We start from the raw sequence: 24,726 nt of genomic DNA, 5'->3' as shown, positions 1-24,726 counted from the left end.
GAGTATACTACTACTTATCTTATTATAATACATATACTATTACTTATTACATTATATATAATATATAACATATAATACACTAATACCATTATATTATTACTTATTACACTATGTGGTATAACTATTGCTTATTATTATTACTTATTACACTATATGGTATAACTATTGCTTATCATTATTACTTATTACATTATGTGATATAACTATTGCTTATTATTATTACTTATTACACTATGTGGTATAATTATTACTTATTACATTATGTGGTATAAATATTTTTATTTTTACTTTTATTAATGCATGAGGAGTACGCCCTATTTAAAATTCTAGTGGTAGGCAGCAGTGGTGTAGGCAAAACATGTATATTATTAAGGTACACAGACAGTATTTATAAAGAAACTTACGGTACAACAATTGGGGTTGATTTTAAAATGAAGAATATCCTAGTCAATGATAAAGCAGTCAAATTACAACTATGGGACACCGCAGGACAAGAAAGATTCAGAACCATCACATCCAGTTACTACAGAAATGCCAATGGAATATTATTAGTATTTGATATCTCAGATGAAGACAGTTTTAATGATTTAAAAGGATGGATATCCGAGATAAGCAATAATATCAACAATAACATAATAATATTCATACTAGCCAATAAGATAGACACAAACACAGTTAAAGTATCTGATGAAGATATCTCTAATTTTATAAGTAAGTATAAAACAGAGAACATCAATATAATAGGATATAATAAAGTATCAGCAAAGACAGGGGAAGGGATTGATTTATCATTTAAAACAATTGCTGAGAGTATAATGATAAGCATACCAGATAATAAAATCAAGCAGCGGGTTAATATAGAAAGTGATGATAATATTAATGGATGGTGCTGTATTAATTAATAAATATAATATACAATAGACTAAGTTATTACAGTATACTAATAGACTAATAGACTAATTATATACAGGACACATGATACACAGTATAATAATAGACTAATTATATATATAGGATATGCATAGACTAATTATTACTATACTACTAGGGTAAATATGTATAATAGACTAATAGACTAATAGACTAATTATTACTGTATATACAATAGATACAATAGGATAAGTATACATACTACTGTATACATACTATTACAATATACATAGACTAATTATACTGTATACTATATAGACTAATTATTACTGTATACGTATATACATACTTTTGTATACTATATAGACTAATTATTACTGTATACATACTATATATACATACTATAGATAGACTAATTATTACTATATACTCTATTCCTTCTGTATACTCCTATTACTATTACTAATACTACTCCTATTCCTTCTGTGTTTGTATTATATTAGTCTGTATTATATTATTGTATATTATTGGCAGGCTGTCACTAGGAGTAAGTATAATATATTAATAGACCAATAGACTAATTATACTGTATATTAATAGACCAATTATTACTACTCCTGTATATTAATAGACTAATTATACTGTATGTACTGTGTGTGCTTGTACTGTGTGGCATAATAAAGATAATAAATGTAAATATAATGAATGTGATACTTTTTACTAATTCTGGTTAAGGTCTGTATCTACCTCTGATTTTCATAGCTAATTGTATGTCCCTGGGCATTACTGTAACCCTTCTGCCATGAATAGCACAATCATTGGCATCTTCAAATAATCCAATTATGAATGCTTCTGTTGCTTCTTGTAGTGATGCAAGTGCACTCCCTTGGAATCTTGAATCTGATTTGAATTCTTGGCATATCCCTCTTACCATTCTCTGGAAGGGCTGCTTTCTTATAAGAAGTTCTGTAGACTTCTGGTACCTTCGGATTTCTTTAAGTGCAACAGTGCCTGCTCTGTACCTGTGTGGTCTCTTTATGCTTCCTCCCACTGCTGGTGTTGTACTTTTCTTGGCTGCTTTAGTTGCTAATTGTTTTCTTGGTGCTTTTCCTCCTGTGCTCTTCCTTGCTGTCTGCTTTGTTCTTGCCATTTTACAGGGGTTGTTTTAGAAGAATCATAAATAAAAAATAAGAATATTTCAATTCTAGAACAAATAAAAGACTAAAATTAAGAATATTTATAAATTAATTTCTAGGTATTATGTAATAAATACTATTTATTATACAATGTATAATAAGTAAAAATAAAATTATAAAATATAAAACATTGTATAATAAGTAATAGAATATAATGATAATAGTATAATAAGTAATAGAATATAGTAATAAGTAATAGAATATAATAGCAATAGTATAATAAGTAATAGAATATAGTAATAAGTAATAGAATATATTATATATTATGTATATAGTAGTATGTAGTATTATGTTATGTCTATTTATTATGTATTGTGTATTAAGTAGTATATATTATGTATTGTGTAGTATGTATTACTTATTGTGTATTATGTATTAAGTAGTATATATTGTGTATTATGTATTAAGTAGTATATATTGTGTATTATGTATTATGTATTGGTAGTATATATTCTATAATATATCTGGTGTAATATAATGTGATATTCTGATTACTTCTTATGATAATGTTTAAATGTTCATCTATCCCTAATAATTCTCCTGTTATTTCTGTTACTTCATTGTGTTTAACTGCTATTGTGATAGTCTTATTAATACAGTTAAGTAATTCCTTATACATTATATATTACACATTATGTAAATTATTTTATTTTTAATACTTTATGTATTATATATTACTTATACTACATTATTTATTTAATTATACTTAATTCCTTTAAGAATGTAATAAATTTATTTGTAGAATATTCTTCTATAAATATTTCTACACATTGTATCATATTTAATGTATACTTTTTATATATTGTATCATATATTATGATCTCTTCTCTCTCATTTAATATTATTTCTAATATTTCTTCTTCCTGCTTTATGGTGCTTGGAAATATTTTCATTTTTTATTTTATGACTGTAATAATAATAGAAGGCATAAAAGATGAAATATCTGAATATATATTTAAGTCAATCAAATATACATTATGTAATAAGTATTACATATCTTATATTGAAATGAAAGGATTAAAGATCTCATTAATAAACCCGAATTTTAATGGGATAACCCCAAATGAACTAAAATGCAGGGAATATTTCATAAGGATAAGTAAAAGTTCAAATATAATCATGATAAATGACATAGAATACAGTAGAGAAGAGTATTATACAGAAGAGTATACAACAAACACTAAATACATCATAATAATACAGGAGACTAAAGATATCCCGTATGATACAGAGTTTAATAGTATATGTGTTAATAACAATAATACAGTGTATTATAAGAACTATAAAGAGAAATTATTTATATTAATAAATAACATAAAAAGAAACTTAATTAACCATAAGAATATAAAAGTAATAAGCAAACTGTATTTATTAACTAAATTTACTAATTTAAAGGTAATTAATACGGGGTATAATATATACTATAAGGATGACACAGATATATTATATAGTATTAATGATATATTAATACAGTTAAAGAATAAGTATGTATTATATATGTATAATAATATAAATATAACCCGGGTAGTACAGATGTATAATATAGTAAATATAATACAAGTGAAGGGGAAGTATAATATAAGGCACAACAACATAAATATAACGGAGATAGATAGAAAAACAGAGATATCAGAAGTAATAGATATAATTATACGGTTAGAGAAAGTATTATTAATAGGGGATATTACCACTATTAAGAGGATTATTAAGTATATAAATAAGGACAATAGCGGATATAAAGGTAAGCAATAACACACTTATAAAGATAACAGTGAATGGAGCCAAAGTAATAGAAAAGAGATATGAAATAAGATAAAGCAGAAGAGGATATGGATGAGAACGGGGAGGAGACGATGTATAGTATATTAGAGAATAGGAGAAGGATAGAGGGGAATATATAGGAGATGTGAAGATGTATAGTATAATAAATAGTATAATAATAGTATTAGTAGTAGTATAGTAGTAGTATAATAAATAGTATTAGTAGTTGTGATGACATCACCACTCAGATGTGTGCCCCGGAAGGCGATCCATCTGCGCGTCATCTTGTGCGGTGATCTCGCCAAAACAAAGGCCGGGATCTCTGAATCGGTATATCAACTTGCGACTATTTAACCGGAGCTCTTCCCCCAATTTAGGAGAAGGCTCAGAGAAGCATCGACAGCTTAACTTCAGCGCCAGGCCTAACACAGCTGCGCCGGGGACGCCTAGTCCGCGCAGGCTTAGGCCGCATCCTAAAGACAATAAAGAGCTCTTTCCTTTCACTCTCTTCTATCTCTTGGCTACGTAGCAGGGTGGCGGTGGTGTTACTCCTTGTGAGTACGTCACATATTATAATAGATATTTCTTTATATTTTAATTACTTTTAAATTTTATACCTTAGTAGAACTTATAGGGAATAATGAGAACAGTCATAATCAATAAAAAACAAATATATCAGCACACAATAAATAAAACAAGAACCTTCTAGAACACCACCGTGAGAACCAGAAAACACCCCTTGCATCTCATAATAATTTAAACAATTTTTATTTTTAATAATAGAGATATGCACATAAGAAAAGAGTTTATGATTATGATAGTTACTTTATATCAGATGCACTGTAATGTAGGGATGAGAAGTTATGGAGAGATACATAGCAGGGAAATAGGAGATGGGATGTGTATAAGAGTAAATGGACCACTATCCCCCACACGAGAATTTATTTCTGAGAAGTTCAATTTAATGTTTGAAATGCGGATTTTATCACCGGGTGTAGATGTAGATTACAGTCTATGTGTTACAGATAATGAAAATAGTGAAAATAATGTAAAAATAGAGTCAACAAGAGACTATAATAAGGATATGGCATATAAAAATCTCTTTACTAAAGAAAAGGAAGAAGAGGCAACAGAAAATCCTACTAAAGAAAAGAATAAAGAAAAAGAGAAAAAGGCGTCGTATATTGAAGACTACCATCAAACATTGATAGAGTTATTTCCTTCTCTAACTGGAAGTTTGTCAATACATACTTCTAGAAAAGATTCATTCATTAGATTTCTTCAGTTTGAGCATGTGAGTAAGCATAAAATTGATATTTTAGCTTGTTTGTTTCTATTAGCAGAAGGAGTGGATATACCACTGAAAGTAGAACATAGTAAAACTGGCCCAATGCTAGTCTTGAAAGAGATTATAGCAAAATCTGAGAAGGAAAATAAACCAGAAGACTTAAATTTGAGTAAACTAGAAATCAAGAAGGAAAGTAAAAAAAGAAAATTAAAAGAAGGTAAAACTGGAAGCAAAAAAGACAGCAAAGAAGGCAAAGACAAAAAAAATATATTCTCTCTAAATATGAAATACAAACGCAATAAAACGAATGCAAATAGCAAAAAGGCTGCAAGATCAGTATCACAAAAAAGAGCAGCCAATGTTATAAACTTCTTTATAGACAACAAAACAAACCCAGATATACGAGAAGGGGGTGAATATGCTGAACCAAGAACATATGAAGAGTTTAAAACCGGTAAGTTTTTAAATAATGCAAGGTGGCTAATACAGTATTATATATTCAAGTATTTGGATGGTGAAGAAAAAATAATTGAGTTTGCAAAGACAGTATATTCTATGCTTAAAGAGTGTATAGAACAGAAAAAGAGTGAAGGATCAAATAACGAAGTGAAATATCTTGAAAGCATTGTTAATAAGTGCTTTGTGAAATCCAGTAATGCCAATACAAGTAATGCAAAGCATAGAATAGATATAATGGATATAGTATATAAAGAGTCTCCTCTAGAAGATGTATTTCCATTCTCTGGTAGTATAGATGCGCCTGAATATAAAGCTATTTCATCATATAATAGAAAAGAAGATTCCTTTGATAGTAGTAACATATACAGTAACTGTGTTGAGGCTGGATTGCTTAGCTTGTTTTGCTGTTTAGCATATGATCCAAAGACTAAAGAGTATAATATAGATCATATGGGAGAAGTATCACCGGACTTGAAAAGGTTCTTTGATACGTACAATAAACAACTGGAGACTGATACATACGAGATGCATATGGAGTGGAGTAAAGTAGTGGCGGATCTAGAGAATGAGAATATTAGGTATCTAAAAGAAAATAGGAATGAGCTTGCGCCTGGTATAATAAATATGCTATATGTCATTGCCGAAATAACTGGAAGATATTCTGAAGAAGAAGAATCATTTAAAGAGCTCAATACTCTGCTAAAAAAGCGCGAAAGCCAGAATATGCTATTTAAAAAAGTGAAATTATATATGAAAGAATTAATTTTATCACTCTCCAAGAAATATATTATAGAAGAAAACTCAGAATTTCCTAGCAGAAAAGTAAAGATAGAAATTTTAAGTATGTCAAAGCGTTTAAATAATAATGAGCAAATGGATATATTGGGAGAAGTAGTTATAACATATAGTTATTTAAATTTAGAAGGAGGAATAAAATTGAACCATACTATTGAGCATTTATGGACTGAATCCTTCCCCAGTAGCGCCAGCATCTTGACAGATATAAAAATCAACGAAATAAGTAATAACAAGAACATTATTGAGAATGAGCCCGAAAAAACTCTAACAGATTTCCTGCTTATACATTGTGTAGAAAAAATACTGAGTGAAGAAGAAGGCTCAAGCAATTATTCCGAAGAAAATATAGATTTATTAGGGAAAAATATTTATTTCTATCCAATAGAAAAGCTTTTTTTATATAATACGTTTAAAAAAGCTAAAGATAGAATAAATATGATACATTGTATTAGGAAGTGTCTCATAGGGTATCCATTAGAAGAAACCGATCCATGGGCACGCCTTCTGTCTAATATGATAGGAAGTCTTCCGTTAAATAATTTAAATACAGTGAATCGTGTTTGTTTCAATCCATTATATAGAGGAGGGTTATACAAAAGTTTCTGTACAAAAGTTAGTGTGCCCTCAACGACAGTTGATAGAAATATTAATTTAGACTCATCGTGCGCGTACTATGTGCATTATATAAACAATAACAGCCTGCTTAGCGGGAATTTGGAGATTTTAAAGGCGTATTTGGTGGTAGAAAAGCATACAAACTGTTTTTTCACAGTTATAATACGAACCTTTGATTCCTCCACTAAGATTAAACTTTTTTCTATACTAACGCGGTATGGTACGTCTATAAGTCCATTACTAGAAATTGAAGCATTTTTAAACGGCATAGACAGAAAACTTCCAGAATATAAAGCAGTTATAACAGCCAATGATATGTGGTTAGTTTGGCTTAAACTATCCTTTGAATCTGATAAATTCAACAAGATTACATCAATGCTCTTTGATAGAATTGTGGTTGACGAGAATTTTATCACCAAGGGAGGAATTAAGTACGAATATACAGATGAAAATATTAATATGTCGATATCTAAATTTAAGCACGCATACTTTTGCCAAAAAGTAGTAGTAAACGTGCATGGTTTAATTAAAAACAACCCAGAGTATGCAAAAAAACTTAGTTATTTGCTAGAAAAGTATGTTGTATTTTTAAAGAATAGACAAATTTTGGATTAAAGTAATTCATAGAGCGTTGGATACTTACTCTCTAATAGAGACATTTTAAAAATAATAAATAAATTTCTATAGAAATTTTCATTTGACAATTAGTATTTTCGTAATAGTAGAGCTTATTAAAAACAACTATTATTTATGCCCTACACATAGTAATATATAATTAAATAATTTAATCTGTATTATTACAGTAAAAACACAAATATATAAAAAGGGCTAAAATTGGCAGATAGAGCTAGAATGGGAATTTCAATACCACCAATTGATAAAAAGAAGCCGAGAATGCCACAAATACAGAATTAAACACGAACATTATCTATCTTAATAATATAGAATCTGTATGTAATAAAAATATTTAAAAAATTAAAAATAGTACAGATAAAAGTGAGGATATAAAGGAAATACAACAAAGCAATATATTCATTGAAGAAGGAGTAGAAGAGGAAGTTAAAAGTGCGTGTATATGTAAATGGTTTCTGGTGGCATATCATGGGAAGTATGGATTACATTCTATGCTTGGGTTATTATCACCTATTTGCTTTTCTAAGATACTTGTAGAGATTTTGTTGAATATCCTCTCAATTAATAATCCTTCAAGACAAAATGAGTACCAACGCAATCTACTAAATCTAAAAAGACCGTATATAATTATGGTGTTTCTAATAACATATATGGTATATTTTAGGATTAATCTAATATATTCTTCTTTTAGATCCATTTCTTTATCACAAAATTTTCCAGCACTACAGACTATGAGTTAATTGCCAATGTAAAAGAATATTTTGATTATTATCCTGAAGGAGTTTTAGGATTGACATTATTCATTATAATTGGTTTTTTAACTATGACCAGCACTTGTGGACTTGGGGGATTTATACCTATGGTTTGGATATTCATTAGATTACAAATTGTTTACCTTATATCTGAAATTATATTTGGTTCTTTAAAACCATTTAAATATTACATGTATAGACAAACTACAAAAAAATGAAAAAGATAATACTTAGTATCTACTATATAAATCATATAATACTACTTTACTGTGCCTAATACTTATAATTTACTCAACTGATTTAGTTCCATTAGCAGTTGTAGATAATACCTACTGGATTGAAGCATAACCAGGTGTAGTGAGGCGTATTTGCATTACCCTCTGTTGCAATTACGAGAATGATGCAATCACAGTCCAAGATAGATAAAGATAGTGGTGCCCCGCGGGTGACCATCTGCTGAAATATACTGTTAATGCCTTTTCGAGTATTTTACTAAATTGAAGAATGTGCTTTACTTAAATAGTTTAAGTTTAATATGTTGCTCTAAGATTCTGGACTTTATTTTGGCGATGTTTTTAATAAAAAATAGTTTATTGGTATATGTGCGAGGAGACTCAGTCAGATTGTTTGGTAGAACCACTTCAAAAGCTAGTGAACTAACAGATTTCTCTTCTTGCGGCTCATGTATAAATTATCGTGTCACAACAAAAAACATTAACTGTCTTAATTAGCCGTAATTTAGATGTATAACACAATAATACTCCAATGTTAAAAATTCTGTTATCAAAATTATATTTATATAACCCGAAATATGAACCCAAAAAGTGTTAAATGCCAGCAAGATGCAGGAGAGAATACCAAGCCAGATTTCAGCAGAAGAAAGCAGTACTATACTATGTATTTAGATGCAATAGGGCCCGAAATCAGCAAATTGCATAAAACCGATAAAATGCTTCTTTTAAAGTGTGAAACTATTGAGGAATTGTATTTATTAGAAAAAATATTATTTTGGTCTATTAACATACGATGAAATATGTGAAAAGATGAATAAGCTAGAAATACTATTATATAGAACAAAGTATGATGTATATAAGGATGATATTGAGTTACATAAATAATGAAAGTCATTAATAGTCTAAAAGATTCAGCAAATAATCTACTAAATACCAAGAAAAATAATTTAGAAGGTATACTTAAAAGACTAAATGATATAGAACCCGTCGCATTGGATTATATAAATGAAACATGCAAAACTTATAATTTGTGAACTATGCATAATTTATTAGAAATAAAATATTATTTATGTTTTATATTTATTATTTTTAAAATGTCTTTATTAGAGAGTAAGTAAGTATTCAATGCTTTATGGATGAATTCCTTTAATTGGAAATTTATCTATTCATAAAAACTTATCATGTGTTTCTAGCAAATAACTAAGTTTTTTTGCATACTCTGGGTTGTTTTTAATTAAACCATGCACGTTTTCTACTACTTTTTGGCAAAAGTATGCGTGCTTAAATTTAGATATCGACATATTAATATTTTCATCTGTATATTCGTACTTAATTCCTCCCTTGGTGATAAAATTCTCGTCAACCACAATTTTATCAAAGAGCATTGATGTAATCTTGTTGAATTTATCAGATTCAAAGGATAGTTTAAGCCAAACTAACCACATATCATTGGCTGTTATAACTGCTTTATATTCTGGAAGTTTTCTGTCTATGCCGTTTAAAAATGCTTCAATTTCTAGTAATGGACTTATAGACGTACCATACCGCGTTAGTATAGAAAAAAGTTTAATCTTAGTGGGGGAATCAAAGATTCGTATTATAGCGGTGAAAAAACAGCTTTTATGGCCATCTACTACCAAGTATATCTTTAAAATCTCCAAATTCCCGCTAAGCAGGCTGCTATTGTTTATATAATGCAGATACCAGTCATATTCTTTACATAAATTAATATGTCTATCAACTGTCGTTGAGGGCACACTAACTTTTGTACAGAAACTTTTGTATAACCCCCCTCTATACATCGGGTTGAAAAAAACATTTTGCACTGTATTTAAGTCATTTAACGGAAGACTTCCTATCATATTAGACAGAAGGCGTGCCCATGGATCGGTTTCTTCTAATGGATACCCTATGAGACACTTCCTAATACAATGTATCATATTTGTTCTATCTTTAGCTGTTTTAAACGTGTTATATAAAAAAAGCTTTTCTATTGGATAGAAATAATTATTTTTCCCTGATAAATCTATATTTTCTTCGGAATATTTGCTTGAGTCTTTTTCTTCACCCAGTATTTTTTCTATATAATGCATAAGTAGAAAATCTGTTAGAGTTTTTTCGGGCATACCTTCAAAACGCCTCTTTCTATTACATATTTTATTGATGTTTTTATTTGTCAAGATACTGGTGTTACTATAAAAGGATGTAGCCTGTAAATGCTCAATAGTATGGTTCAATTTTATTCCTCCTTCTAAATTTAAATATTTATATGTTATAACTACGCTTCCAATTATATCCACTTGCTTTTTAATATTTGAGCATTTTGACATACTTAAACAGTATGCCATTATTCTCCTTTTTGCCAATTTCGAGTTTTTTTCTATAGTATATTTCTTAGAGAGTGATAAAATTAATTCTTTCAGGTATAATTTCACTTTTTTGAATAGCATATCCTTTTTTGTATCATCATCTTCTTCTAAAAGAGTACTGAGCTCTTTAAGAGACTTTTCTTCTTCAGAATATCTTCCAGTTATTTCGGCAATGACATATAGCATATTTATTATACCAGGCGCAAGCTCATTCCTATTTTCTTTTAGATATCTAATATTCTCATTCTCTAGATCCGCCACTACTTTACTCCACTCCATATGCATCTCGTATGTATCAGTCTCCAGTTGTTTATTGTACGTATCAAAGAACCTTTTCAAGTCCGGTGATACTTCTCCCATATGATCTATATTATACTCTTTAGTCTTTGGATCATATGCTAAACAGCAAAACAAGCTAAGCAATCCAGCCTCAACACAGTTACTGTATATGTTACTACTATCAAAGGAATCTTCTTTTCTATTATATGATGGAACACTTCTATATTCTGGTGCACTTACATTACCTATAAATGGAAATATATTTACTAGAGGAAACTCTTTATATATTGTAGTTAATATACCTGCTCTATGCTTTGCATTACTTGTATTAGCATTACTGGATTTCACAAAGCACTTGTCAATAATGCTTTCAAGATATTTCACTTCGTTATTTGATCCTTCATTCTTTTTCTGTTCTATACACTCTTTAAGCATAGAATATACTGTCTTTGCAAACTCAATTATTTTTTCTTCACCATCCAAATACTTGAATATATAATACTGTATTAGCCACCTTGCATTATTTAAAAACTTACCGGTTTTAAACTCTTCATATGTTCTTGGCTCTGCATATTCACCCCCTTCTCGTATATCTGGGTTTGTTTTGTTGTTTATAAAGAAGTTTATAACATCTGCTGCTCTTGTTTGTAACATATTTTTATCCTTGAATGCATTATCTTCCTTCTCTATACTACACATACCTTTCATAGTTATAGAGAATTTATTTTTTTCCTCTTCACTCTCCTGCGTGTTTTCTGGTTTATTTTCCTTCTCAGATTTTGCTATAATCTCTTTCAAGACTAGCACTGGGCCAGTTTTACTATGTTCTACTTTCAGTGGTATATCCACTCCTTCTGCTAATAGAAATAAACAAGCCAAAATATCAATTTTATGCTTACTCACATGCTCAAACTGAAGAAATCTAATGAATGAATCTTTTCTAGAAGTATGTATTGACAAACTTCCAGTTAGAGAAGGAAACATCCCGATTACTGTTTGGTGGTAGTCTTCAAGATATGTTGTCTTTTTCTCTTTTTTCCTCTTTTCTTTAATAAAGAGATTTTTATACCCCATATCCATATTAAAGTCTCTTGTTGCGGTAATTTTTATATTCTCCCTATTGTTTTCATTATCTGTAACACACAGACTGTAATTTGCATCTACACCCGGTGATAAAAACCGCATTGCAAACATTAAATTGAGCTTCTCAGAAATAAATTCTCCTGCGGGGGATATTGACCCATTTGCTCTTATACACATCCCATCTCCTATTTCTTTAGTATGTAAGCCCTTATATTTACTCATCCCTACATTACAGTGTATCTGATATAAAGTAACTATCACAATCATAAATTCTTTTTTTATGTGCATATCTCTATTATTAAAAATAGAAATTGTTTAAATACTTTTAAAATCAATCTGTAAATAAAATAAAATTAATTTTTTGGCAGTAAATGGGTTTATTTTTTTTATAAAAATATATTATTATTGGTTATTAATTGACTAAAAAATAAGAACAGACAGATTTATAGTAATAATATCATATAATTGGACAGTAAAACAGACAGATGACAGTTATTATATTAACATGATCATAAATAATACAATGGCCAATCAGTAAACTGATTTTCATTTAAAAAACAATGGCCAAGTTATTTTACATATAGTGCAATAAGTATGCATTATATATTACATATGGTATAATAAGTAGTATTAAGTAATAATAGTGTAATAAGTTATAGTATATGTGTAATAAGTAATAATAGTAGTGTACAATATATTACATATGGTGTAATAAATAATAAAATATGTGTAATAAGTTATAGTATATGTGTAATAAGTAATAATAGTAGTGTATAATATATTATATATACAGTGATATATATTATTTATTACACATACTGTACTATGTATTATATTTATTATTATTTATTACACATACTGTACTATGTATTATTTATTACATATACTGTATTATGTTATATTTTTTTTATGTATAATAAGCAGTACTGTAATATATACAACAGTAGGTATAAAATACAGTCTGATAACCTTATTAATTACGCATTGTGTAATAATTATAAGTACACAGAATATTTAACACATAGTGTAATATTTCTTATAGGCACATTAGAGATAAAATATAATAAGCAAAGAGTAATAAGTAATTACACCAATATTTACAGAGAAATAAGCAAATCACCATTAAATAATGATTATTGTACAGAAAGTAATGCACAAGAAACAGAAAACAATTCGGGTTATATCGGGTTATTAATGGATGCAGAATATTATCTGGAGAGTCCTGTACTTGAAAGGGTTAATCTTATAATTAATGAAGGAATCAGTAAATATTTAGTAGATGGGATTGTTATAGGTGTATTAGGTGAGAAAAATGAAGAGAATCAATTTATAGTAAGTAAAATTGTACATCAAGCAGATACACTTAAAAAATTACCAAATAAGGAAATATCCGTTATTTTTAATAATTGTGATTTCTCAAACATCAATGAAAATTTTGATAATTCAATAATTTTAGCATCAAATTCTAAAAATATCCCCATAAATACCCCCACAAATATCCCCATCCTATTATTTAATACACAATTACCAAAAATTCCTAATAAAATAATAGTGGTACCATGCGATATAAATAATCAATTATTTATGATACCATGGAGTATAAATAATGCACCATATAATACAGAACTATCCACACAAGTACAGTCAGTAATTAATCCATGCATAACAAGACTTAATGGTATATTAGTAGGAATTCTTAACATACGTACAATATATTATATGCTTAAGTACCACAGGAATCCAATTTCTGAATATAATTATTATACTGTAATAGATATTTTATTAAGGAATATGCATTTATCACCATTATCACCGTATTCCTGTCCTACACTGCCATCTGATAATGATTTATTCTGTATGGGGAGTATACCGGATATAATAGTAGTAAAGTGTGAATTTAACAGTAAAAGGGAGGTGATTATTAATGGGAAAGCTGTTATAATTATTCTTATTAATGAGGGTACATCTATTATTATGTGTAAGAAAGAATAATTAAAAAATTAAAAACCGTTATTTTTTAGTAAAATTTTGATTTTATTGCCATATTTAGTAATTATTAATTAATATATAAAAACATTTTTACTTACGAGTGTACTTATAAGTGATTTTAGCACAAACATATTTATAATTATTATGCATAGTGTTATAAATAAAAGTAATTCCACAATGTGTAATATATAATGATAATTTATATCGATATGTTTTATTACACATTGTGTAATAATTGGTAGTACACCCAGACTTATTACACATAGTGTATTAAAATGTATCATACTTTTTATTAAACCCATTCTAAGATAGAATATAATACACAAATAACAAAAAGTAATCACACAAGAACTTAAAAATATAAAAAATAAATTATAACGGACTTTTTCATAAATTATTATATTCCTACGGTTATAAATAAATATAAAACTGCTTATCATAGATATCACATATAAATATAAATATATTGTAATATTAGACTCATAAACTAAATTATTCTTCTGTGAGAACGTAATTGGCTTATTATCTAATGAAGCATACATTAATACTACTGTATATATTACTATTATTATATATATAATATGTACACATAATATAAAATATATTCTATTTATGTATAAATAAGCATTACGTATACGTATATGATTATAATTAGACTGAGTAGTATTATTAGATGATTTAAGGGGTATTCTGGACTGGACTATTCCATGCATGGCTTAAGTATAAATAAAAATAAATATATAATAATATACTTATAATAGTAATACACTCACTGGCCGTATACGTCATTAATGTATAGGAGAGTGTGCAGGCAGAGTATTATATTTATGGGGTAATTTAAGTATGTACAGATTTATGAACATATGGGTATTATTAATGGTAGATATATGCTGGAGTATGGTATTAATACTTACCTGAATTATTCCATAGATTATAGAAGGTGCTCATAATAAATAGTCATAAGGTGATATACTGATTTATGATCCTACTCTTATTAATAGGATCATTATATAAGATAGTACAGTAGATTATTACATAGGCACATGTCTTAGTGCTATAATAATATTACTAAGTACTTCTATAATATAATCTATTAGTGTATTAACTCATAAGAGTATTAAACTATAATACTTTAATAGAATATGTAGAATAGCTTAGGATGTATACAGAGTGTATAATATTTGATAACCATCCACATGAGACCTCTTCAACCGTATACTAATAAACTGTTTAAACCATAATACTTCAGTGTAAGTCTATTATACATAAATTATTAACGTACTTAATTAGTGTATACTTTAATTACTTCATAACCTAATAAATATCGGATTATTCCATATATTTATGCCTTATACGTAGTATAATGGATTATTCTTATATTTATACCTTATGTATATATCGTATAAATTCTATTTTTTTATATTTTTAGTATGCCTCAGAATATAAAAAAATAAAAAAATGAATATTTAAATAATTATTAAGAATACTTATATAAAGAACTTATATAAAGAAGATATCCAGAGGGTACTTAAAGGCATATACACCCGAAAACTTGTTATTTATTCAATATCAATCACTCATATAATTTATCTAAATAGTTTATGATAATACGCTTATTCATATCATAAATAATGCGTGTATACTAATTATTACTATTCTGGGTATAACTATCCCATAGTAATACTAAGTATTCGTATAATATTATTATACTTCTGAATCCTTTCAGGAATATTACTGCATAATCTACTTTTATTATGTACTAAATAGTTCAGTAATATAGACTTATCTTTAATACTCCACTGAGTATTTTCTAATATAAGATACTTATTATCTATAATATTAAATAAGTATAATAAATAATGATCCTTTTCTGGTGTATTATCGTGTGTGAGTATATCAATACACCAAGATAAGTATATATTTGTTAATTTTGTTATGTCCATCTCTTTAAGTGATTCTTTTATATTATTCATTATCGTATAAAATGCAGTGAATTTTGGGTTTCTTGTATAATTTAAGTAATTCAATACATTCTTAATCATAGAATCATAATTTATAAGAATATCGTAGGAATTATTTTGAATACTTAACTTATTCATTAAATTAATCATGAAGTATAAGAAGTCATCTCGTATACGGACTATAAATAAATTTGGATAGAACATTATTGATGAAAAATCGTCTGAATTAGATATATAAATATCATCCCAGACACTCTCTTCAATTTTCTTATAGTAATTTATAGCTTTATGATTAAATAAATAACTAGTCAGCATATACTTTCTTGTTTGTAAGTCGCACAGTGGAATACTTCCTATGATATTATTTGTCATTCGTGCTAGTGGAGTATCATGTTTAATAGGGTTGACATAAAAAATCAGGAAGTATTTAATAATGTATTCTTTATAATAAACCGTCTCAATACTTCCGTATAGGAACAGTTTAAGTACATTATTATAGCCACCATTATTAATACTATCTAAAATTTCATTACCAACAGATAATGATATGAATATACATGGTTCTTCTATCTTAATCAGTTCTATATTTATGTAATGCCTGATTATGCATTTTGTATAATTATTTGAGTTGTTATACATATTATGTATTTCAGTAAGCTTTCCTTTAATAGTTGCTTTGTCTTCATCGGATAAAGAACTTTCAGATAGGTGTAAGCTTGTATGCATTGGATTTATTCCTATTGTTACTCCTGCCTGTATGCCTTTAAAGGTATAAAGTAGACTAAATTTACCGAATATACCAGGTACTCCATTTATATGCACATCCACTGTAAATTCCTCGGAACTTACTTTAACATTCTTTTTTTTTGACAGTGCTTTGAATATTATATTCAGACTTGTCTGTACACTAATCCATGGATTGGGCTCTTTATCACTACAAATTCTTTTTATTTTCTCAATTTCATTAAGCACTTCTTCTTTATTTCCAGTTATATCGGATATAACGTATAGAATATTTAACAGACTGCTTTTTAATTCATTATTGTTCTTTGCATACGAAATATTACTGTTCTTTAAATCAGCTACTACTCTACACCAATCTTGTTGCATTTTATAGCTAGTGGTCTCTGTTGGTTTCGGATAATTCTGGAAGAATGTTTTCAGTGGTATAGTGCTTTTTTGGTTTGGCAGGTGGTCTGTGGTATATATTCCATTGTCTGAGTCGTACATTAAACAGCAAATTAGTCCTAATATACCTGCTTCCACGCAATTAGAGTATTTTTGGTCTTCATCATTTACTTCTTTATCATTTGTTCTATTATACGCCTTCACTCGAGTATATGCGGGTATCTCTGTTTTGTCAATGTATGGACATTTTCTATAGTTGTCTATTGTCCTTTTAAGATCAAAAATAAGATTTGCATGGTTGGTTAAGCCAGAAACTGCCGTTTTTTCTATAAAGCACTTTCCAAACACTTGGATACTCTTTTCTTTATTCTCTGATGTAGACTTTTCACTTTTCATTTGGTCATTCAAGAGAATATATACAGCCTCTACAAACTTAATGTAATTGTCTTTTGTGTCAATAAACTCGTATATATACGACTGGATAAGGAACTGCCACGTGTTCAAGAAGTTTCCTGTCATGAACTGTTCATATGTGGTTGGCTCTGTAGACAGTTTCTCTATACTACTTGGGTTTGTACTCCAGTTGTCTATATATTCCTTTAGAAACTCAATAAGATTCAATAAATAATTATTTGGCTTCTTCTGGTTAATATATGTAGTTGTGTCATCTGCACTCCTCAGCATAAGTCTTTTTTCTCCTTTTATACATGTACTAATGGGGATATTCACCTGCTCAGACAAGAGTAAAAGAACAGCCAGGATGTACATGCTCTGTGCTTGTACTTCATCTTTTATTAAGAATGAATGCATTGCGTCTTTTCTTCCAGATACAATAGAAAGTGATCCATCTGGTGAGGGAAACATTCTAATTAACTGCGTATGCAGCTGAGTTAAATATTCTTTGTTTTCACTAATATCATCATATACCTTGTCATTAACTGGCATTCTTGTATATTCATAAATTGGATTTCCACTATCAGATACCTTTGTGGTTTTTTTCAAGCTATAGTCTGTATCTATTTCTGGTGAATAAAATCGCTTGTTATGCATATACCCACTCTTATGCATAATATACCCTCTAACTGGATTAAGTGGTCCATCAGGGTATATTAATAAGTCTTTCTCTTGAATAACCAAGGTTTCTCCTATTGTCTTTATATCACTGATCTCAAGCCTTGCATACACTGTGTACATCATTATTAGTAGCTTTATGATCATACGGTTTTCCATTCAGGGAATAATTAAAATATTTTAATTACCCAATTTAGTCTTCCTAACTCCATATAATTAACCGTATTTTCCATTAATATTTATACTTTAAATTTAGAAGGTCTTCAACCAATTAGTTATTATTCTCCTATTAGCATAATAATTAAACCACCTTCATTACATTCATTACTCAAATTAGTTATATAATAAAATATAAACACATTAAGTAATTGTCCTATTTCATCCTCTTCACCCTCTTCACCCTATTTTGGGTTATTCATCCTTTTTTTCCCTTTTTTTCCTATTTATCCCTTTTTCTATTCTATTCTATTCTTTACTTTATTTATTTTATTATGTGTACACTTTATATATAATTATGTATAATTATATTATAATACCATATAATAGATGTAATAATATAATATACTTATTTATTAATAATAGAATAATAGAATACACAGAAGTATAACACAGTACACATGTATATATATACATACAGTAAAGATGTATATATATTATTAGTACACGTAGGATATATATGTATATGTATATATAATATGTGTATATAATATGTGTATATATTATTAGTATACGTGTATATTATACTGATTATTCAGTTGTTAGTTTGATTATCATAGTAGAATGGGTTTAGTAAATTCCTTATAATGGTATTAGTACTTTAATATTATTTGGATTATTATCCTGTATTTATACCTTATAATAAATTATTTAATTTATTTATTAATAGGAATATATTTAAGACTATTCTATTATAAATAGACTTAATTATAATTAATGGTCTAGTACTATTAATTATTATACTCAAATTGAGGATAATAATATTTATAATTATTATTATCCTTAGACTTATTACTGTTAGACTTATTACTGTTAGGCTTATTACTGTTAGGCTTAAATATCTGTATAATACGATTTCTTATATGCTTAAAGTTCAAGGGAGTATTACCTATAAGATTAGATGTAAATCTTACCATGGGATTATTAAGGTCTAAACGTGTACTATTATTGTATAAGAACTCTTTAATAATTTCAGACTTGTGCTTTATATTGTCTAGATTCCCCCAGAGCATTAAATTATTCGGGTTATCCCATATTTTATTCTTTCTGAGTTTTTTATTCCTTCTACAGGATGAGCTTGGTTTAACTGCATGCAATACCCGGTTTCTCTCAATAATTAAATATTGGCATACAATACAGTCAGTATAATTATTCCCATTTATATACTTATTCTTTAGTTCTCTATACGCCTTTTTAATTGAACTGTACTTATTTAAACCATTATCATTTGAGATACTCCAGGATGTATCAGCACAATTATTCTCCAAACCATTTGTGCCCAGCTCTGTTACAATCTCTGCATTTAGTTGGAAATTTCCACTCCAGTTATTTTTAGTAAGGTGTATAGTAATAGGCTCATTTAAGACTAAGTCACACTGCGTTTCATCATTGATTAAATCAAGAGATAATGGCTCTATTTCTATATTCATGTCTCGTGAGAGGTACTTAAGTCCCTCTGCGATGGTTTCTTCTATTTCTTTACGCTCTAAGTTCATAAAATCATCATCATCCTTATCATTATTACTATGACCATGACCATACACATTATTATCACGGCTATTATCGGTATAATGTACTTGCTGTTTGGTCCAAAAGACATTTTTTACAAAGTCTTCACCATCAGTATACTCAATTCCACCGGTACATCCCTTATGGCACCCACACCCACATTCATACTTCTGTATAGCTGTCTTTTTTACTATCCCTTTATATATTATGGTTGGATTAGGGGTTTTCTACAGTCTTCTTTTTATTTGCGTTTGACTTGCATATGCGGTGGATTCCCCTACTTAAAACTTGAATTGCCCATTCTAGTCTTTCATCTTCTCCTGCTATAGCCCGTATAACATGTAGTATATTAAGTAGGCCTGGTTGGATTTTATTGTTGTTCTTTAAATCATACTCAACGTACTGGCATGGTAAGTCTGCTACGACTCTGCACCAGTCTTTTATAACAACCTGTGTTACGGGAATATGTGGACTGCTGTATTTAGTAAAGAATTCCTTTAACTCCTTTGATGGCATAGGCAGATGACTTATATCATACGTGCATGTTTCTGCATTAAAAGCAGCACACATGAATATACCAAGCAGTGCACATTCAATATAACTATTATAATTACCCTCTGAACCTGAAATAAATTTATCCTTAATTCTATTATATACAGGCGCACCTATATTCCTAGAAGAAGCAGCCCCATTAATATCATTTATAAATGGATATCCCCATTCTTGCTCTCCCCATAATTTATCAATACTGTTTAAATCCTCAATATACTGCATATACTTCTCCTTTTCACATAATTCTTCATCAATGAATAAATTATTAAATACTTCCACGGCTTTCTTCTCATTCTCAGTGTATACATCCGCATTATGCCCATTCGGCAGTTGTTCATTAATTAAGTTATACACTGCCGTTATAAAATTCGCATACATTTCCACACTGTCTATATACTCAAATATATACGACTGAATAAGAAACCTTGGACTGTTTAAAAATCCACCCGTTAAGAATTCTTCATACGTACTTGGCATTGAGAATTCTTCAGGTACGTCTAGCCGAGATGCGTCTGTACTAATAAGCCTCTTAAAGAAATTAATCACACTTTCTGTTTTCTTCTGGTATACTAATTTCTTATCCCGCTCACCACGGAGTCTTCTCTTCTTTATCATACTCAAATGAACATATACTCCACTACTCTCCGCTTTTATTTGACTTTCATTCTTCTTTATAATAAGTATTTTATGCGCAGTGTTCTTTGAATCTTCTATTATTTCAATAGGAATATTTACTCCTTCCGCCATAAGGAATAATGAAGCTAGTACGTATAAATCATCTAATTTCTCTTTGTACTCCATTAAAAACCGAGTGAATGAATTCGGGTTATTAGAATTAATAGAGAAATATTCATTCTTTGATGGGAACATGTTAATCATTTGCCGTGTAAGTTCTTTTAAGTACTCATTCTTCTTTATATCTTCATCTACTTTATCGTATGGTTTTGAACTCTTTGGGTGTATGCTGTACTTATACTCTGACTCACTGCATTTTTTCATACTCCAATCTATCCACATTCCGTGGTTGTACGTCCTATAATTCCTCATGTACTCAGAGTTACGCAATATTTTACCCCTCATTGGTGCAAGTCCTCCGTGCGGGTGTATAATTAAGTTACTTTTTATCTTCATTTTTTGTACTCTTTCTATATTTAATAATGTTGTCCATCCGTATACAGTGTATGTATACATAATTAACAGTATTACTGTAGTAATATTCCTTTTTATTGTATTCCTTAGTATATTCTGGTTATTATTCATATTATATCTCTCTCTCATTTTTATAATTATTTTTATTTTTAATTATATAAATACTTCTATGATATTGATGGCTTATTACTTATATGACATAGGAGTATAATATGGGTTAAGATTCTAACTAGGAGGCATAATGAATTATATGAGCAAACTATTTATTAGTTATAATACAACCCGAATAACCCGAAATTATAATAAGTAATATATAGTACACATAGTATAACAAGTAATATATAGTACACTAGACATAATAAGTAATACACTAATACTCTTAATTATTATTATTTATTACACTACGCATAATAAGTAATATATAGTGCACTAGACATAATAAGTAATATTTGTGAAAAATGCATAATTAAACAAAAATAAAATAAAATTTATGTCTCACATTATATAATACACTAGACATAATAAGTAATATATAATGCACTAGACATAATAAATAATATATAATGCACTAGACATAATAATTATTATTTATGACACTAATACTCATAATAATTATCATTTATAACATTATGCATAATTAAACAAAAATAAAATTTATGTCTCACATTATATAATACACTAGACATAATAAATGTTATTATTTATGACACTATCATCTTTAATTATTATTATTTATGACACTAATACTCATAATAATTATTATTTATGTCACTATGCATAATTAAACAAAAATAAAATTTGTGTCTTACAATATATAATACACTAGACATAATAAATGTTATTATTTATGACACTATCATCTTTAATTATTATTATTTATTGCACTATATATAATAATTAAACAAAAATAAAAAATTTATGAGTAATAGTGTAATAAGTCCAGTTCTATTTATATTATTTATGAGTAATAGTGTTATAAGTACATTAATTAATACTACATGTGTAAATAATTGTCAACAACTAGATACCATAAACAGGCCTATTCCTGCATTCCCAAATCCAGATATAAACAGCATAAATAACAGCCGTGCACAAATGTATTCTGAGATTATAGACAGAATAACCAAAGCACAGCAGAAATACGAGGACACTCACATAAACAAAAGAAGTGTATCAGAACATAGTACACATAGTGTAATAAGTAATGAGGATGTATCAGAACATAGTACACATAGTGTAATAAGTCCTGCTATTAAACCAGAATATATTATGCATAGTGTAATAAGTAATAAGATTTCTCGTTGTATAATTAGTTGTACTAGAGACTGGGATGCGTATAAGGCCAAGTACATTAAAGAAACCAAATCAGGCACTAATTCTAACAGGCATGCTTGGCCAGCTTATTATATCCTTAATTCGTATGATAGTTATAAAGTACTGCAGTACGAATTATTAAATAATTATGTAAAAAGTAATGATAAAGCTACAACGGCATTCTCCCATTTAAATGACTTTATTATTATTACGCCATGTGTAAAATATAATAGTACTTCTAATGCAATAATCCTGTTGGATAATATAATGAAACTTATTATGCAATACACCATAAGTAATGATGTATCAGGCACAGGCACAGATTCTTATTTTACAATGATTAATAATTATTTAGGGATAACCCCATCAAAATATATTTTTAATAGCTTAAAAATAGATAATTCCCTTTTAGGAAATAACGAATTATTAAAAAATTTTATTAAAAAAGATTTAAAGACGGATCCTGTTATAATAGCAGTTGATTACATAAACACGTTAAAGAATCAGTTAAGTGACTTTAATTTATTCATTTATACGCAAATAAATCTGTTTGTGTATGCAAAAAAAAGTTTTTATTCATTTATTGATAAAAATTTTGATGAATTACTAGAAAAGGAAATACTTTCATATAAAACCGTTGATTCTGCCATAAAAAATTGTTCTGATCAGTGCAATGAGTATTTAAAGTATTCATTTATGTGGCAGAGTACAAATATTTCATTTATATCACAAGTAGATTCGGTTATAAGCATGTTAACAGAAATAATAACTGTTTTTTTTAATAATTTTGAAAATTTTGATAATGAAAAATTAGAAAAAATTAAAAAAATAATGAAAAAATAACGGATTTATCAAAATTAATAGAATCCGCAGTAATTAACTATAACGTATTAGGATTAGACTGTAATACGTATACAATAATAGATTCAACCATTATAAGCATAACCAAGCACATTGAGTATCTTATAAATACAGCAAGCAATATTATATATGCAGTGTCAAATACAGCCACAGAAGAAATAACCCGAAATAACCCGAATAATACAGAATTTACTGATAATTGTATGAAAACTCTTTATGGTATATCAACAGTTATAAAAGATTTTATAAAAATACCTGAAATTAATGAAAATTTTATAACAGAAAAAAATTATAATCAAAAAATAACTGAAAATTTAATGAACCACATAAAAATCAACATAAAAACAAAAATTAATTCAAAAATATTTAATGAATCGGTTAAAAATATTGAAATATTCCAAAAAAACAATGGTTTAGACGTATTTAACACAGAAGAGAGTAAAAATTGCATTTATACAACGGATAATCAGACTAATACAGCGGAAAAACGAATTCCTAACGGAATTTATCAGAAATTTGCAGGAATAATAATACTTATGTATAATTATATACAAAACAGAATTTATTAGCAAATGATTATAAAGTAATAAAAAATAATACTTAATACACTATATATAATAAATCGTATTATACGAGTATA

The 24,726-nt window shown here is 28.1% G+C and overlaps 16 protein-coding genes across 16 annotated transcripts; 7 read left to right on the top strand and 9 right to left on the bottom strand.

The window, feature by feature from the left end:
* Positions 1-296: 296 nt before the first annotated feature.
* On the top strand, positions 297-902 carry NEPG_00273 (rab-protein 1-PB; the record flags this gene model as incomplete). Its single annotated transcript, XM_013202651.1, has 1 exon — positions 297-902. The coding sequence occupies one exon, from the start codon at positions 297-299 to the stop codon at positions 900-902; it is 606 nt and encodes a 201-aa protein (XP_013058105.1).
* Positions 903-1,583: 681 nt separating this feature from the next.
* On the bottom strand, positions 1,584-2,020 carry NEPG_00272 (uncharacterized protein; the record flags this gene model as incomplete). The annotated part of the gene is made up of 1 exon (XM_013202650.1): positions 1,584-2,020. The coding sequence occupies one exon, from the start codon at positions 2,018-2,020 to the stop codon at positions 1,601-1,603; it is 420 nt and encodes a 139-aa protein (XP_013058104.1). The 3' UTR covers positions 1,584-1,600.
* Positions 2,021-2,366: 346 nt separating this feature from the next.
* On the bottom strand, positions 2,367-2,691 carry NEPG_00271 (uncharacterized protein). The gene has a single exon (XM_013202649.1). The coding sequence runs from the start codon at positions 2,683-2,685 to the stop codon at positions 2,491-2,493; it is 195 nt and encodes a 64-aa protein (XP_013058103.1). The 5' UTR covers positions 2,686-2,691; the 3' UTR covers positions 2,367-2,490.
* Positions 2,692-2,758: 67 nt separating this feature from the next.
* NEPG_00270 (uncharacterized protein) lies at positions 2,759-2,959 on the bottom strand (the record flags this gene model as incomplete). The annotated part of the gene is made up of 1 exon (XM_013202648.1): positions 2,759-2,959. The coding sequence occupies one exon, from the start codon at positions 2,957-2,959 to the stop codon at positions 2,759-2,761; it is 201 nt and encodes a 66-aa protein (XP_013058102.1).
* A 10-nt stretch (positions 2,960-2,969) lies between these two features.
* NEPG_00269 (uncharacterized protein) lies at positions 2,970-3,982 on the top strand (the record flags this gene model as incomplete). The annotated part of the gene is made up of 1 exon (XM_013202647.1): positions 2,970-3,982. One exon carries the CDS (start codon positions 2,970-2,972, stop codon positions 3,816-3,818), a length of 849 nt encoding a protein of 282 aa, XP_013058101.1. The 3' UTR covers positions 3,819-3,982.
* A 590-nt stretch (positions 3,983-4,572) lies between these two features.
* Positions 4,573-7,638, top strand: NEPG_00268 (uncharacterized protein). Its single transcript, XM_013202646.1, has one exon. It carries the CDS (start codon positions 4,615-4,617, stop codon positions 7,600-7,602), a length of 2,988 nt encoding a protein of 995 aa, XP_013058100.1. The 5' UTR covers positions 4,573-4,614; the 3' UTR covers positions 7,603-7,638.
* A 448-nt stretch (positions 7,639-8,086) lies between these two features.
* Positions 8,087-8,317, bottom strand: NEPG_00267 (uncharacterized protein; the record flags this gene model as incomplete). Its single annotated transcript, XM_013202645.1, has 1 exon — positions 8,087-8,317. The coding sequence occupies one exon, from the start codon at positions 8,315-8,317 to the stop codon at positions 8,087-8,089; it is 231 nt and encodes a 76-aa protein (XP_013058099.1).
* An 866-nt stretch (positions 8,318-9,183) lies between these two features.
* Positions 9,184-9,402, top strand: NEPG_00266 (uncharacterized protein; the record flags this gene model as incomplete). The annotated part of the gene is made up of 1 exon (XM_013202644.1): positions 9,184-9,402. One exon carries the CDS (start codon positions 9,184-9,186, stop codon positions 9,400-9,402), a length of 219 nt encoding a protein of 72 aa, XP_013058098.1.
* Positions 9,403-9,712: 310 nt separating this feature from the next.
* NEPG_00265 (uncharacterized protein) lies at positions 9,713-12,624 on the bottom strand (the record flags this gene model as incomplete). Its single annotated transcript, XM_013202643.1, has 1 exon — positions 9,713-12,624. The coding sequence occupies one exon, from the start codon at positions 12,622-12,624 to the stop codon at positions 9,772-9,774; it is 2,853 nt and encodes a 950-aa protein (XP_013058097.1). The 3' UTR covers positions 9,713-9,771.
* A 537-nt stretch (positions 12,625-13,161) lies between these two features.
* On the top strand, positions 13,162-14,349 carry NEPG_00264 (uncharacterized protein; the record flags this gene model as incomplete). Its single annotated transcript, XM_013202642.1, has 1 exon — positions 13,162-14,349. The coding sequence occupies one exon, from the start codon at positions 13,162-13,164 to the stop codon at positions 14,326-14,328; it is 1,167 nt and encodes a 388-aa protein (XP_013058096.1). The 3' UTR covers positions 14,329-14,349.
* Positions 14,350-14,396: 47 nt separating this feature from the next.
* Positions 14,397-15,038, bottom strand: NEPG_00263 (uncharacterized protein; the record flags this gene model as incomplete). Its single annotated transcript, XM_013202641.1, has 1 exon — positions 14,397-15,038. One exon carries the CDS (start codon positions 15,036-15,038, stop codon positions 14,397-14,399), a length of 642 nt encoding a protein of 213 aa, XP_013058095.1.
* An 831-nt stretch (positions 15,039-15,869) lies between these two features.
* On the bottom strand, positions 15,870-18,764 carry NEPG_00262 (uncharacterized protein). The gene has a single exon (XM_013202640.1). It carries the CDS (start codon positions 18,642-18,644, stop codon positions 15,993-15,995), a length of 2,652 nt encoding a protein of 883 aa, XP_013058094.1. The 5' UTR covers positions 18,645-18,764; the 3' UTR covers positions 15,870-15,992.
* Positions 18,765-19,421: 657 nt separating this feature from the next.
* Positions 19,422-20,255, bottom strand: NEPG_00261 (uncharacterized protein). Its single transcript, XM_013202639.1, has one exon. It carries the CDS (start codon positions 20,195-20,197, stop codon positions 19,433-19,435), a length of 765 nt encoding a protein of 254 aa, XP_013058093.1. The 5' UTR covers positions 20,198-20,255; the 3' UTR covers positions 19,422-19,432.
* Positions 20,256-20,426: 171 nt separating this feature from the next.
* NEPG_00260 (uncharacterized protein) lies at positions 20,427-22,040 on the bottom strand (the record flags this gene model as incomplete). The annotated part of the gene is made up of 1 exon (XM_013202638.1): positions 20,427-22,040. The coding sequence occupies one exon, from the start codon at positions 22,038-22,040 to the stop codon at positions 20,427-20,429; it is 1,614 nt and encodes a 537-aa protein (XP_013058092.1).
* A 789-nt stretch (positions 22,041-22,829) lies between these two features.
* NEPG_00259 (uncharacterized protein) lies at positions 22,830-24,068 on the top strand (the record flags this gene model as incomplete). The annotated part of the gene is made up of 1 exon (XM_013202637.1): positions 22,830-24,068. The coding sequence occupies one exon, from the start codon at positions 22,830-22,832 to the stop codon at positions 24,066-24,068; it is 1,239 nt and encodes a 412-aa protein (XP_013058091.1).
* A 221-nt stretch (positions 24,069-24,289) lies between these two features.
* Positions 24,290-24,655, top strand: NEPG_00258 (uncharacterized protein; the record flags this gene model as incomplete). Its single annotated transcript, XM_013202636.1, has 1 exon — positions 24,290-24,655. One exon carries the CDS (start codon positions 24,290-24,292, stop codon positions 24,653-24,655), a length of 366 nt encoding a protein of 121 aa, XP_013058090.1.
* Positions 24,656-24,726: the final 71 nt, after the last annotated feature.

The sequence above is a fragment of the Nematocida parisii genome (assembly GCF_000250985.1).
Source record: "Nematocida parisii ERTm1 unplaced genomic scaffold supercont1.1, whole genome shotgun sequence".
NCBI classification, from domain to species: Eukaryota; Fungi; Microsporidia; genus Nematocida; species Nematocida parisii.
The sequence above is the reverse complement of the archived record's forward strand: the minus strand, read 5'-3'. Positions and strand labels throughout refer to the sequence as shown.